Source organism: Saccostrea cucullata, unplaced genomic scaffold (genome assembly GCF_032062105.1).
Source record: "Saccostrea cucullata isolate Sc308-1 unplaced genomic scaffold, CSIRO_AGI_Scuc_v1 ctg5153, whole genome shotgun sequence".
Classification (NCBI taxonomy): Eukaryota; Metazoa; Mollusca; class Bivalvia; order Ostreida; family Ostreidae; genus Saccostrea; species Saccostrea cuccullata.
In genome coordinates, this window is record NW_026938605.1 from 1 (window position 1) to 14,105 (window position 14,105).

Genomic DNA, 14,105 nt, shown 5'->3' on the forward strand with positions numbered 1-14,105 from the left:
CAGTACTTTCATGGAGACATTAAATACATTGACTATTTGTCATTCTCTATCCACAGTTGTCGTTCCCGCTACGCTCCCACATACACCTCTGTCAACGATTGTTTTACAAGATTCTTGGGGAAATTCTAAATGATTAAAAATTGTATAAATAATCGTTTATAATTAATATATTTCTTATCAGAAAACAATATTTATTTTAATTTGTTACACCTTAAACGTTTTTTTTTTGCACTAAGATTTTGATGTTTACTCCGCAAAATAGTTCCATTAAAACTTTGAAAATAAGTCGTTTTGAGGGAATATAGGTTTGCAATAAATGAGGAATTATCGTCTTTATCGATAATTACAATAATTAATTACTATTATAGCTTCAAATTTTCGCTGTTTAAAATTTGTACAACGAACGTTGACAGAGGTGTAGTGAGCGTAGCGGAAGACAACTCTGGTTAGAGAATGATTTTTTTGTAATTTTAATTGTATTGTTGTCATGCAGACGATTTGGTTTGTTTAGCAAAGGGGGGTAATTCAAAAAGAAACGAAAATATGAAATGTCAGAAACCAAATCGTCTGCATGACAACAATGCAACTTCTTTGATGCCAAAAAATCTTGTAAAAAGTATTGTGTGTACAACACAGTGTTTGTATATATTTCCTGCACACAATATTCCTGTTTCCTGTTTCTTTGTTTTGTTATTATACTTAATGTATATTTCTTTGTTCATTTTTTGTTGTATTTTTTTTTGTGTTACACTAGTCTTTATAATCCTTACAATTTCAATTGTCATGCTTCATGTATTCTGCTGAATTTACCAAACTCTGTATTTTTTGTCCCATCTTGTATGTTACTCTTATCCAAAAATACCATTGCAGCACCTTTTTTATTTCCCACTGTACACTTTCACCAAATTTTAGACAATGGGTGACTCTGTTGAACAATACCGTGCTGCAATCGGTCTTTTTTATTTATCCTGTAGAGGTGTATGCAAGTCTTCCTCATTCCATATCTCGGTTTTTGAATTTTTATCGCGCGTTCTTTATAGTATGATCAAGACATTACTTAGAAGTACGACACAGTTTAAGAAAAACTTAGTGTATATCAACTTTTACTTGCAGTTGTTTACGTTTATATTATTAGCCTGTGGTGATATTGGCAAGGTCAATCCAGGACCCACTATCGAAAGTGTCCTTGACATTTTGCATCTAAATATTCGCAGTATAAGAAACAAATTAGGTTATTTGAACTCATTCGTCCATGACTTTGATATATTGTGTTTCACTGAGACCCATTTTGACCATACCATATCGAATGATAATCTTTTATTAGATGGTTTTAGTAATAAAAAGATAGAAATTGTTTTGGGGGAGGTGTTATGATATATTTATCAAATCAAATACATGTACATGTAACAAAACGCCAAGACTATGAACCAGCTAATTTAGAGTGTACGAGGGGTGATCAAAAAGTTCGCAAACTAATTGAAAAACTTCCATACAAGAAACAATATTTGGTTTTAATGTTAATTATATTTTAAACAAATCCTCCCCGATTTTAAAGCACATCAACCACCGTTCTGCGCATGCGCGAATCACGTGATATTGGCGGTCACGTACCCCCTCCGTAGCGTTCTGTCACAAAAGTTAAAAGATTTTTCCGAGTTTTATATTTCTTTCCATGTGAGTTAATTTCTATGACAAGAACAGTTAATTTGTCAGAAATGGTCATATCTCGGCAACAGAATGGGTGGATAATAACATCCCTACCAAAAATAAGCATGGCGACCATTAAAACACAAATCTTCTGTCTCAGGAGAGACCTTTATTCAGGGTGGATAGAGAATGGGTACATCCTTTTAATCATATCGAATATGTTTAAAATCTAAAGTAAACGATATCTTAGGTATTTAATACTTATATCATTGTTCAAATATTCAACTATTTTTCAAAGTGCTAATTGGGGGTCTTTGATAGCAAATTGCTTAATTAAAAATACATATCTTTTCAAACTTGCTTTCACTGGGCAAGATGACAAGTATCATTTTTAACCATCAGCCTTCCTTCACTAAAACGTCTACGATTAATCCAATCATTAATTGAAATTATAGGAACCCATTTGTCTCAATAAACTGTGTACAAATTATTATATGATACTGTAGAGGGATTTCTAAGATATTACAATAAATTGTACAGTCGTTTGTTGAACGAGTCCACTGAGACAACCATTTTTCGTCACAAGTGACCTAAATAGTGACGTCATTTTCACATTGTGACGTCACAAACAAAGAGAGAAACTTTATTCAGCATATGCTATTTATAGACCTTGTGTATGGCTATGTGTGTACCGAATTTCATTCTAATCTGAATTGTGGTTTTGTAGATATAGAGATAGTTTGCGAACTTTTTGATCACCCCTCGTATTTGGTTAGAAATCGAAAACCGTACCTGCAAATACTATCTCTGCTGTATTTATCGACCTCTAAACGCTGATGCCAGTTTCTGGACTAAACTTTCATGGAGTTTAGATAAAGTTGGAGAATCCTCGAGTAAAATCATAATTGTTGGTGATATAAATGTAGATTTGTTAAATACTCCTCAAACACACCTAATACGTGAAATAATTACAAATTCCAATCTTGTCAATAACATCCACGTACCGACGAGAATTTCTAACAATACACGCACGCTTTTTGACCCAGTTTTCACTTCAGCTGATATTCAGGTACATGATTCGGGTGTCCTCGAAATTGACCCAGCTTTTAGTGATCACAAAGCAATTTATATTGCACTAGCTTCGAATATAAATTACAATCGCGCTTACAAAAGAAAGATATGGGATTATAGGAATAGTGACTTTGACAAATTAAATTCCTTAATACAAAATTATGATTGGGATAAATGCCGACAATATAGACGCGGCTACCGACAATTTTTCAAATAAATTTCTCTCTTGTGTTAGACAATCTTTCTGTGTATTACCTCTCTTTAAAAAGGATGATCCGTCTTTAGTGTCTATAACTATAGGCCTGTGTCGTTGTTAAGCTGCGTTAGCAAAATTATGGAGAGAATTATTTTCAAACACGTGTATAATTATTTTCATCATAACAATTTATTTTATCGATATCAAGCGGGTTTTTTACCTGGTCACTCTACAGTGTACCAACTTCTAGAAACTTATCAAAGTATTGTGCAAAGTATAGATGAAGGTAAATCGTGTTGTATGTTTTTTTTTTGCGATCTATCTAAAGCATTCGACAGAGTATGGCATAAGGGTCTTCTTTTCAAATTACAAACGTATGGAATATCTGGTGATCTTTTACTGTGGTTTACAAGTTACTTGAGAAATAGATCACAAAAAGTTATGTATAAAGATCTGCTGTCATCCAACCTCAATATATATGCAGGTGTGCCTCAAGGCTCAGTTCTAGGTCCTCTTTTATTTTTGATATATATTAATGATGTTGCTGAAAATATGCTTACAATGTGTAGATTATTTGCTGATGACAATTCACTGCAACATGCATCATATAATGTACTAGATATAGAATACAGGTTAAACCATGATCTTGATGTTTTAGATAATTGGTCGAGTAAATGGCTCTTAAGATTTAATCCAGCAAAAACAAAGGTTGTATTTTTTTCTTTAAAACATAGACCTATTTTACCTAACTTGTATTTTCAAGGCAATGCACTGGAGTTTGTATCGGCGCATCGCCATTTGGGTATATTGTTGTCACAAAATCTCAGCTGGTCTGAATATATAGATAGTATTGTTAATAATGCTTATAGGAAATTGGGGTTATTGAAGAAGTTGAAATTTTCAATCGGTAGGAAAAATCTTTCTCTTTTGTATACAACATTTGAAAGACCTACACTTGAATATGCTTCAATTGTCTGGGATGGTTGCTCTATATCTGATATAGAAAAACTTGAAAAAGTACAATTAATGGCTGCTAGAATAGTCACTGGTCTTCCGATACTAGCTTCAAGAGAATCACTCTATTTTGAAACAGGATGGGTACCTTTGAAAAACCGTCGTTACCAATCTAAAATGATTAAAATGTTCAAAATTAATAATTGTAATGTACCGGAATATATACAAGATATAGTCCCAAAGAAACGAGAACACACATCAAGATACAATACACGAAATAAGGATCAATTAACTATCCCAAGAGGCAGGTTAGAAATATTTAACAAATCGTTTGTACCTGACGCAGTTAAAAAATGGAATTTATTGAATACAGATACAAGGGAAGCCATCTCAGTCAATTCTCTTCGTAAGATTATAAGTGATAATAATCCTAAAGCACCATCATATTTTTCGTTTGGTAAACGTATTACTAACATTATTCATACTAAATTAAGGCACAACTGTGTATTGAACCAAGACTTATTCAAACGAAATATCATTGATAATCCCTATTGCTCTTGTGGTAAACAGGAAGATGCCTATCATTTTTTTCTTTGTTTGTAAAAAATACTGTAATGCTCGAAGTAATCTTTTTGACTATCTTTCTCGACTTGATTTAAACATCATAGATGTACACCTACTCCTATGGGGCAACCAAAATCTCTCAATTGAAGTAAACATTGGCATTTCTGTCGCTCTGTTCATAATTTATAAATGAATCCTGTAGATTTAGCTAGATATATTATTGACTCTTATTTGTACACATTTTTGCTACTATTTTGCATGACAATTAATATGTGTTTTTTTAAGGAGAAGAACTAGTTGTTAGAACTTGTTTCTTATCCGTTTGCTTGTCAATAAAATATGTTCAAAACAAAACAAAACAACAATACAGTTATGGGAAAGAATGAAAGAAATCAGCATATTTATGTTAAATGAATGTCTTTGAGATAACTGGTATGAAGAATAGGACTGTGAAGAAATGTTTTTTATGCTACCAAAGCTGGGAAATGCCGTTAATGTGTTAATTCTTAGGAAATGAATGATCGAGAGAAACGACACCGCATGAATAAGGACGGAATTCTTCAAGTTTTTTTTATTTAAGTCAAAGACCCCAACTGGGGTATATGAATACAATCTGTGACCAAGAACTATTAAGATATTTGAGTAGCTTCCCTTTACATTTACAAACTTACCAGGGATATACGCGCATTGATGACGTTTTCCGTCCAAATTTTTTCTTTGATACTTCGATCAAAGGAAAAAATATTACATTCATTTCCTAAATAACAAAACAGAATGGACTCTTTTGATGGTGAATATGGTTAGTTATTTACCAGAAAAATACATGTATCAATATTGACCTAGGCTTCGCCTTGGTCAATATTAATATTTTTCAGGTGAATAACAAACCATATTCACCACCGAGAGTCCGTAACTGTAAAATGCGAATTAATAATTGCTACTTGTTTCAACGTTTTTTTTTCTTGTTTTTTTTTTCGTACGATTAGTTTTTGCCAAATTGTAGTGTTGAGGTACGAACAAAAATTAGCGTTTCTTCATTCTTGCTTGTCGCCATTAATTGACATTTACACCTTGTTAAAATAAAAATGAAATGTAATATTAAAAGTGTTAATATATAGACATACATTGCTTATTGTTCGCTTGCTTTATGGTTTCATTACTGTTATTAATCATTCTAAATGTGTAAATTAAAAAAATGAATATTTTCCGATCTAGAATGCGCCTAAATTAGTCAGGTTTTCTGATTCATATATGTGCTAAAATCAAATTTGTTCGCTGGAACAAATGTTGCAGGTATACAATTGATAAAAATGTTAATAAAGAAATCTGGGATAACTTAGTGCAGAATTTAGTCTTCCTGATCCAAAGTGTGCATCTATTATGGATTGAATAATTCGGGAGTGAATCATATAGGTGACCAAAATACTTTTTGAACATTTACAGAGAAAATATCCAATGAAGTTTAAATCCTCACGATGTTGGCGTCCTGGTGTATTTGATCAAAATATTTATAACACATATAATGTCTCTTAAGATTGACCTTATGCTCTACGACCGGTAGCGACGAGGATTGGTACATGTCCGAAAATTAAGCATAATTCTGGATGCACTTCCTTTTTATGTCTCCTAATTCTATGTCTTTGTACTATTCTTTGAACCTCTGACGTGCTTCTTTGTGCTTAAATCATATAGTATACACTAATTCTGTACATTAAATGAGAAAGGAAATAGAGAATTCAGTATTCTAAAGGAACACATTTATAGACGCTATCTATTGAACTTCTTTTATCTGAGTAACATGACTTCATTTCTTTATTGTCAAAGGAAACACATCAACTTAAAAATCTCTCGCAAATTGACGAGGTTTGGGGAAAAAATCAGTTTTGGAAAAACCTTTCTCTCGCTCCCATTTAATGTATACGCACTGGAATTTTGTCCATATTTTATCCTTCGAAACGACTTCTGCATTCGTAGCCCGAAATCTGACGTTTTATGGGTTTTTGAACGATTTTGATATTTTATGTACCTGGACACCCTTTACGTTAATATCAAAATCTTTAAAAAGCCCGAAAAACGTAAAATATTTTGAACTACTGCTTCAGGTCTTAATTTGTCATTTTAAGAATACCCCAGTTTTAATATCAAATTAAGTCAAGTAGTCAAGTAAATTTTATAGCACATATACAGTGTATACAGTATAATAGAAATGACATGAGCTGTGGTAAGCTCTTTAACCGACTTTAAAGTTAAAAATTAGTAAAAATATACATTGTTAGTAAAAAGAAAAAGATAATTTAAATGAACCATTAAAATAACATTTTAAGGGTAAGAAAAAAGCACAGATATTAGCACATATTCCAAAACAAGAGGCCCACGGGCCTTATAGGTCACCTGAGTATCATGTAACAACTTTCAAACAATTAAAATTTGTTCGTGTTTTACCTCAGAGGCCATAAAATTCACAATTCACAGAAGCACTATTGCTTATCATAACTATAAACTTAGCATGCTTACTCTATTTACTTAATACCCAGAGGTGGATCAGAGTAACAAAGAGAAAATGCACTTCAACTTTATAACCAGTTTTGCACCTCACCCCAAAGGAACCACTGACCCTGGGGCCACATATTTCAAAATTTTGCAAATTTTATCATAAAATGGTTGATTCATACTAAAGAGCAGATTTCAAAGCATTAATTTATTTTCAGACTATGTTACTACCCGCCCCCCAACCCCAGACCCAGGGGGCATAAAAAATAACCATTTTGCTTGATGCACCTTTCTTCATCATAAATATATATATATATACTTGGCTATAAAACAGGAGCAAAGGAAAAGATTTTCAAAGAATTAATGCATTTTCACTTTATAATCAATAGAGCCCCGCCCTAATACCAGAACCCCTGACCCCGGGGCCATAAAATTCACAATTTTGAAAGTGGCACTCTTGCTCATCATAACTATGTACTTAGTTAGTTTATTTAAAACCAAGAATACAGAAATCAACAGAATCAAATCAAGCTGATACAGAGGACGAGACTGCGAGTGAATCTGGAAGACACACCGTGCCAGTATCAGCAGTACTGAGTGAAATTAATGAGAGGAAAAACAGAGAATGTAACATGATCATCTATGGGATAGAGGAAAGTGACTCAGACAATAAGGAAGTACGTCGTACCAATGACGGAGATAAGGTGAAAGAAATTGCTGAGGTTTGTGAAGTGAACGTCGCAGATGAAAGCACAATAAAGTTAATGAGACTTGGTAAATTTAATAAGGATAAGAAACGCCGTCCATTGCTCGTTACCTTCTCAACCCCAGAAAAAAAAGTGGAGTTCTTTAAACGAGGTGGTAAGCTGCGGGAAAACATTGAACTCAGTGAAGTACGACTTGCAAATGATTTGACACGCACAGAGAGGGAAAATGAAAAGAAACTGTATATGAAAGCCAAGGAACTGAATAAAAATGGTTCGGGGGAATTCCATTACCGTGTGCGCGGTCCACCTTGGGCAAGGAAAGTGGTAAAGCTCAGGGTAAGCGATCCAGAGTAGAAGATACAAAGAGAAATGTAAATAATGTATATAGTTTTAAAGTGATAAACAAACTTTCGTTCTTTTACACCAATTCAGTCCAATTTAGAAATAAGTTCAATGAGTTCCAGGTCAGGATAAGGAACACAAAGCCATTGATAATAGGAATAACAGAAGTGAAGGCAAAAAATGCAACATGTGCACCTAATCCAGCTGAATATACGATGGACTGGACGAAGGAATACAGGATGTTTCATGTAAATATTGAAAGCAGCATAGGTAGAGACTACTTTTATATGTACATGATTCTCTTTATGCAGAGGAGGCAAAACTTTCAGCGTCCTTTGAGGAGCAGCTTTTTGTGAAAATAAAGATAAACAGCACAGAATATCCTAGTTGGCCTCATTTATCGGTCACCGTCAGACAATACCGAAGAAAAAAATGAATGTTTAAGAAACCTGATAAATGAAGCCTCAAGAATGAAGTGCAAACACTGTCTCATTATGGGAGATTTCAACTATCCTAATATAGACTGGGATTTACTATGTACAAAAAGTGAAAACTGCTGAGCAGAAATTCATAGATTGTCTGCAGGACAACTACATGTTCCAAACCGTCACAAAACCAACAAGGTGGAGAGGAACGAACATTCCAACCATTTTGGATCTTGTGATCACAAAGGATGAAAATGCTGTGGAGGAAATGGGATACCAAAGCCCATTAGGAAAGAGCGACCACTGTGTTATCTGCTTTAACTATGTTTGCAGTGCAATACTGAAAAGTGGACCAAAAAAGAGGAGGACTTATAGGAAAGCTAACTTTGCGGGTATGAAGAAGTAAATTAGCGAAACAGATTGGGAAAGCATTCTGGAGTCACAGAGCACAGTAAACGAGATGTGGCGTCAATTCCGACAAAAAATTGAGGACATAGAAGATAAATATGTGCCAGTAGTCACCATCAGACCAAGCAGAAAAACGAAAATGCCCTTGGACAAAGAAACTGTCACCTTGATTAAAGAAAAAAACGCACTGTGCAGAAAATATGTCACTACCAAGGATCCAAATATAAGGAAAAAGTACAATAGGACTAGGAACAAAGTGGCAAAGTTTGTGAGGAAAGCAAGGAAGTCATTCGAAAAGAGTATAGCACAAGAGGCAAAAACTAACCCAAAAAAGATATGGCAGTATATTAACTCAAAAAGTAAAACGAGACAAGGAATCGGGGAACTGTGTGTCGACCCTAAAAATCCAAAGTCCAATAAAACAGAAGTGGATGAAGAGAAAGCAAATATTTTAGCAGATTTTTTAGTAGCGTCTTTACACAAGAACCTGAGGAAGCCATACCCGAACTGGACAAACGCCCCATCAAGAAGGAGTGGACAGAATTAAGAATATTGGAGGAAGGAATTATCAAAGCACTAAACCTGTTAAAGCCAGATAAGTCACCAGGATTAGACAACATGCATCCAAGGCTATTGAGGGAATTAAGAGTGGAATTAGCAGAACCCCTAGCAAGGATCTTCAGGAAGTCAGTAGATGAGAGAAAAGTTCCAGAAGAATGGAAAACAGCACGTATTAGCGCGATCTTTAAAAAAAGGAAACAAGGCGATAGCAGGAAATTACAGACCAGTGAGCTTAACGTCAGTGGTGTGTAAAGTCATGGAGAGACTAGTTAGGGACCACATAATAGAGCATTTTGTAAACAACAACCTCTTTACAACTAAACAATATGGCTTTATCAGTGGTAGATCAACTTCACTACAACTGTTAAGGGTATTAGAGGAATGGACAGAGGCGTTGGACAGTGGACATGATGTTGACTGTATCTACATGGACTATCAGAAGGCTTTTGATACTGTCCCACATAATAGACTGCTTAAGAAACTGGAAGCATATGGAATAGGAATAGAACTTATAGACTGGATAAGGAACTACCTAAGTTGAAGGAAAAACAAGTATCCATAAACGGGGCAACATCTAAATGGCATAGCGTAACTTCCGGCATTCCGCAGGGGTCAGTTATTGGGCCGATAATGTTCGTCAATATCATCAACGATCTCCCTGATATCGTGAGCTCTACTGTGTACCTATTTGCCGACGACGCGAAAATCTTCAACATAGTTAAGGGTAGGGAAGATAAAATGACACTTCAAAGAGATCTTGAGAAACTAACAGAATGGAGTAACACCTGGCTCCAAAAGTTCCATCCAGAAAAATGTAAACACATGCACATTGGAAAGAAAGACCCAGACCAAGACTTTGAGTATGAGCTGTTAAGACGCACTCTGGAGAAGGTACAAGAGGAAAAAGACATAGGAGTCATCATAGATGAACAACTGAGCTTTGATAGACACATAAGCGAAAAGGTGAAAAAGGCAAACTCTATTTTTGCAATGTTAAGGCGAACTTTTCAACATTTGGACGAAGAAACTTTCATTCCTCTTTATAAGACACTTGTCAGGACACATTTAGACTATGCGAGTTCAGTCTGGTTCCCTTTCAAATCAAGACACATAGAGATGATTGAAGGAGTGCAGAGAAGAGCTACCAAGCAGATTCCAGGATTGGCAAAATTAAGCTATGAAGAAAGGTTGAAGAAACTAAAACTACCAACGCTGAAGTACAGGCGCCACCGAGGAGAGATGATTGAAGTGTACAAAATAACAAGTGGAAAGTACGACCCATTAGCAACAGACTTTATCAAGTTAAGGAGAGACCAAGTTACTAGGGAACAAGGAAGAGGGAATTTAAGAAGCTGTTTGTACAGAGACCAAGACTCAATATAAGAAAATTCAGCTTCAGTGTTAGAACTGTCAGTCTATGGAATAGCTTACCAGAGGATGTTGTAAGTGCTAAACTTGTGAATACTTTCAAGAATAGACTAGACAACTTCTGGAAGGACCAGGATGTGCTCTATAATTACAAAGTAGACTTTAAAACCGATTACACCGGTAGTCACCCAAGTAGTCACAAAACAAGTTTGGAGTCCGACGAAGAGGACCTTGACAGGACCTGTGTTGGAAAAATACCATAAGTAACCATAAGTAAGAAGCAGAGAAGAAGACTTTCAAATAATTAATGCATTTTCACTATATGATCAATAGAGCCCCGCCCTAACACCAGAACCCCTGACCCTGGGTCAATAAAATTCACAATTTTAGAAGTGGCATTCTGTTCATCATAACTATATACTTACATGTAGTTAGTTTATTTAATACCCAGAAGCAGAGAAGATTTTGTAAAGAATTAATGCATTTTCACAAAATGATCAATAGAGCCCCGCCCTAACACAAGAACCCTTGACCCTGGGACCATAAAATTCACAATTTTGGAAGAAGCACTCTTTCTCATCATAACTATGTATTTAGTTAGTTTTATTTAATACCCAGGTGCAAAGAAGAAGATTTTCAAAGAATTAATGCATTTCACTATATGATCAATAAAGCCCCGCTCTAACACCAGAATCCCTGACCCTGGGGGCCATAAAATTCACAATTTTGGAAGAAGCACTCTTTCTCAACATAACTATGTACTGTTTTAGTTTATTTAATACCCAGAAGCAGAGAAGAAGATTTTCAAAGAATAAATGCATTTTCACTATATGATCAATAGAGCCCCGCCCTAACACCAGAACCCCTGACCCTGGGGCCATAAAATTCACAATTTTGAAATTGGCACTCTTGCTCATCATAACTATGTGCTTAGTTAGTTTATTTAATACCCAGGAGTAGAGAAGAAGATTTTCAAAGAATAAATGCATTTTCACTATAAAATGAATGGAGCCCCGCCCTAACACCAGAACCCTTGTACCTAGGGCCATAAAATTCACAGTTTTGGAAGAGACACTTTTGCTCAAAATAACTATGTACTTAGTTTATCCAATACCCAGGAGCAGAGAAGAAGATTTTCAAAGAAATAATCCATTTTCACTATATAATCTACATAGCCCCGCCCTAACACAAGAACCCCTGACTCTGGGGCAATGAATTTCACAATTCTGGTAGAGGAGTCAATGCTCATTACATTCAAGCCAACAATTTGTCTGCTTGATGTCCAGGAGTAAATAAGAAGATTTTTTAAAATTGCAATAATTTTGGTGGATTTAGCCCCACCCCTCAGGCCCCAGGGGGCGGGGACCATAAAATTCACAATTTTTGTTCTTCTTCACCCATAGATACTGTATACCAAATTTGGTTGAAATTGGTTTAGTGGTTTCAGAGAAGAAGTTGAAAATGTTCAAATGTTAACACACGACGGACGATGGACGACGGACGAAAATGGATAGCAATAGGTCATAAGGTGACCTAAAAAAAACTAAAATAAAGAAGCATCATAAATTATTTTTCACACGTATGATTAAAGGTAAAAAAAATATAAAGCATAGTACGCCACAGATTATTACTTATTATTTACTTATCAATGTAGCATAGTACGCCACAGATTATTACTTATTATTTACTTATTACATAAGCATTGATCGTGCTGATGGAATAAATAATAGTAGAGAGAAATAAATAATAACATATATGACTGTCACAAGCAAAGACACCCATAAAGCACGGTACAGTAGAAAACATTTACTAGACTGACAGAAAAGGAAAACTTAACAACAAGGAAAGCAACATAGATAGCAATTATGGACATTTACAGAACATTAAAAAAATGATAATAAACGCCCCGAACTTTTCACCTATTTCCATGACAACTATTGATAATTTGAAATTTTTAAATGCGAATCGCACAACTACAATTACTATTAATATAACAAAGTTTCATGACGATTGTTCAAGTGAACAGAGAGAACACTCCCAGTCAAAATAATAGCAATAAATCGCCCGACTTTTTTGACAAAAGAACTCAAATTCGTCACATTCGCACCTTCCCATGGTAACAGTAGCCAATCTAAAGCTGAACGTCCTTCCTGCAAAACTACAACTACTGATCATCTTTTGAGGAAAGTTTCAGGGAGATTTTCCCAGCCATCTCCGAGAAACAGCCTGGAGAAAATTTTCATGTGTTCAATTGCAATATGTCGCCCCCGATTTCGTTTGGGGCGACATAATAAAAAATAAATAAATAAATAAAACCAAACCAAACATACACACATTTAAAAAAAATAAATAGTTCGAATCACAACAAAAGAACATTTAGAAAGGCTTTTCAGACATAGGCAGCATGGACTGGTATTTACATAAACTACAGTTGCATTTCTGATATCCACACAAAGTAGTTCTTGAATAAATTAAAGGATGTCGTGTTTCGAATATCATTAGGAAGAGTATTCCATGTCCTAGCTGCCTCCTATCTGAAAGAACCTTTTCCATACATTGTAGTTTTGGGGCTAAAAATTGCTGCGGCTTTAGAATATCTAAAATTATATGATTTTCTTTTACTATAACCAGATCTTGGAAAAAGATTGGACTCTTTTTGTTAATATTTTTAATGTTACTAATACCAGCAATCTCATTCTTCTGGTCTTTATGGAGGGAAAAGCTTCAAATGCAGACCTATACTAGAAACTCGGGGCCATTGAACAGTGGGTGTTCTACACCTACTGTGGGGCCTCGGGTTTGAAGATATCCGAAATACCTTCACTTCTAGTGCCAGTTGCGCTTCGTGAAGAAACAATCACTGCTTATGATTACCGCGTTAGGCATGATGCAAATCGAACCCCGGCCTTCTGATCACAACGCGAACGCTACTAGGCTACTGTGACTGAAGAAATGTTATCATATTTTATTTTTAAACATTATAAATATGCAATAAAACACTTTTTTAATTCATGAGGAGAAAAGCATAGAAGATGCGGTGGTGATATTAAAAAAAGTATATATACTTCTTTCCCGAGCACACAGGAGTTTTTTAAAAAAATATCTCTGTTGAGGATACACGAATTTTACTGGCTTATTTTGATCGACTTCAAAAAGTAGATTTAACATTTATAATGACCTTGGATTCATTGCACTTTATTTAAGACCCGTTTATTAAAAATGATGAAACTATATTTTTAAGAATGTTGTTTTTAAGTTTGTAACGTGAAACAAATGGAGATAACGAAAGCATTTAAGATCAAATGTCCATAAAACAATACATAATAGGAGTAAGAGCATACACGGACCTCCAAAACATCGGAGGTGGGAACA

General features: G+C 34.9%; 1 protein-coding gene across 1 annotated transcript; it reads left to right on the forward strand.

Moving 5' to 3' along the window:
• Positions 1-7,404: 7,404 nt before the first annotated feature.
• On the forward strand, positions 7,405-10,748 carry LOC134250751 (uncharacterized; the record flags this gene model as incomplete). Its single annotated transcript, XM_062733111.1, has 2 exons — positions 7,405-7,965; positions 10,482-10,748. Coding segments are annotated over 2 exons (828 nt in total), but the record flags the coding sequence as incomplete, so codon positions are not given.
• Positions 10,749-14,105: the final 3,357 nt, after the last annotated feature.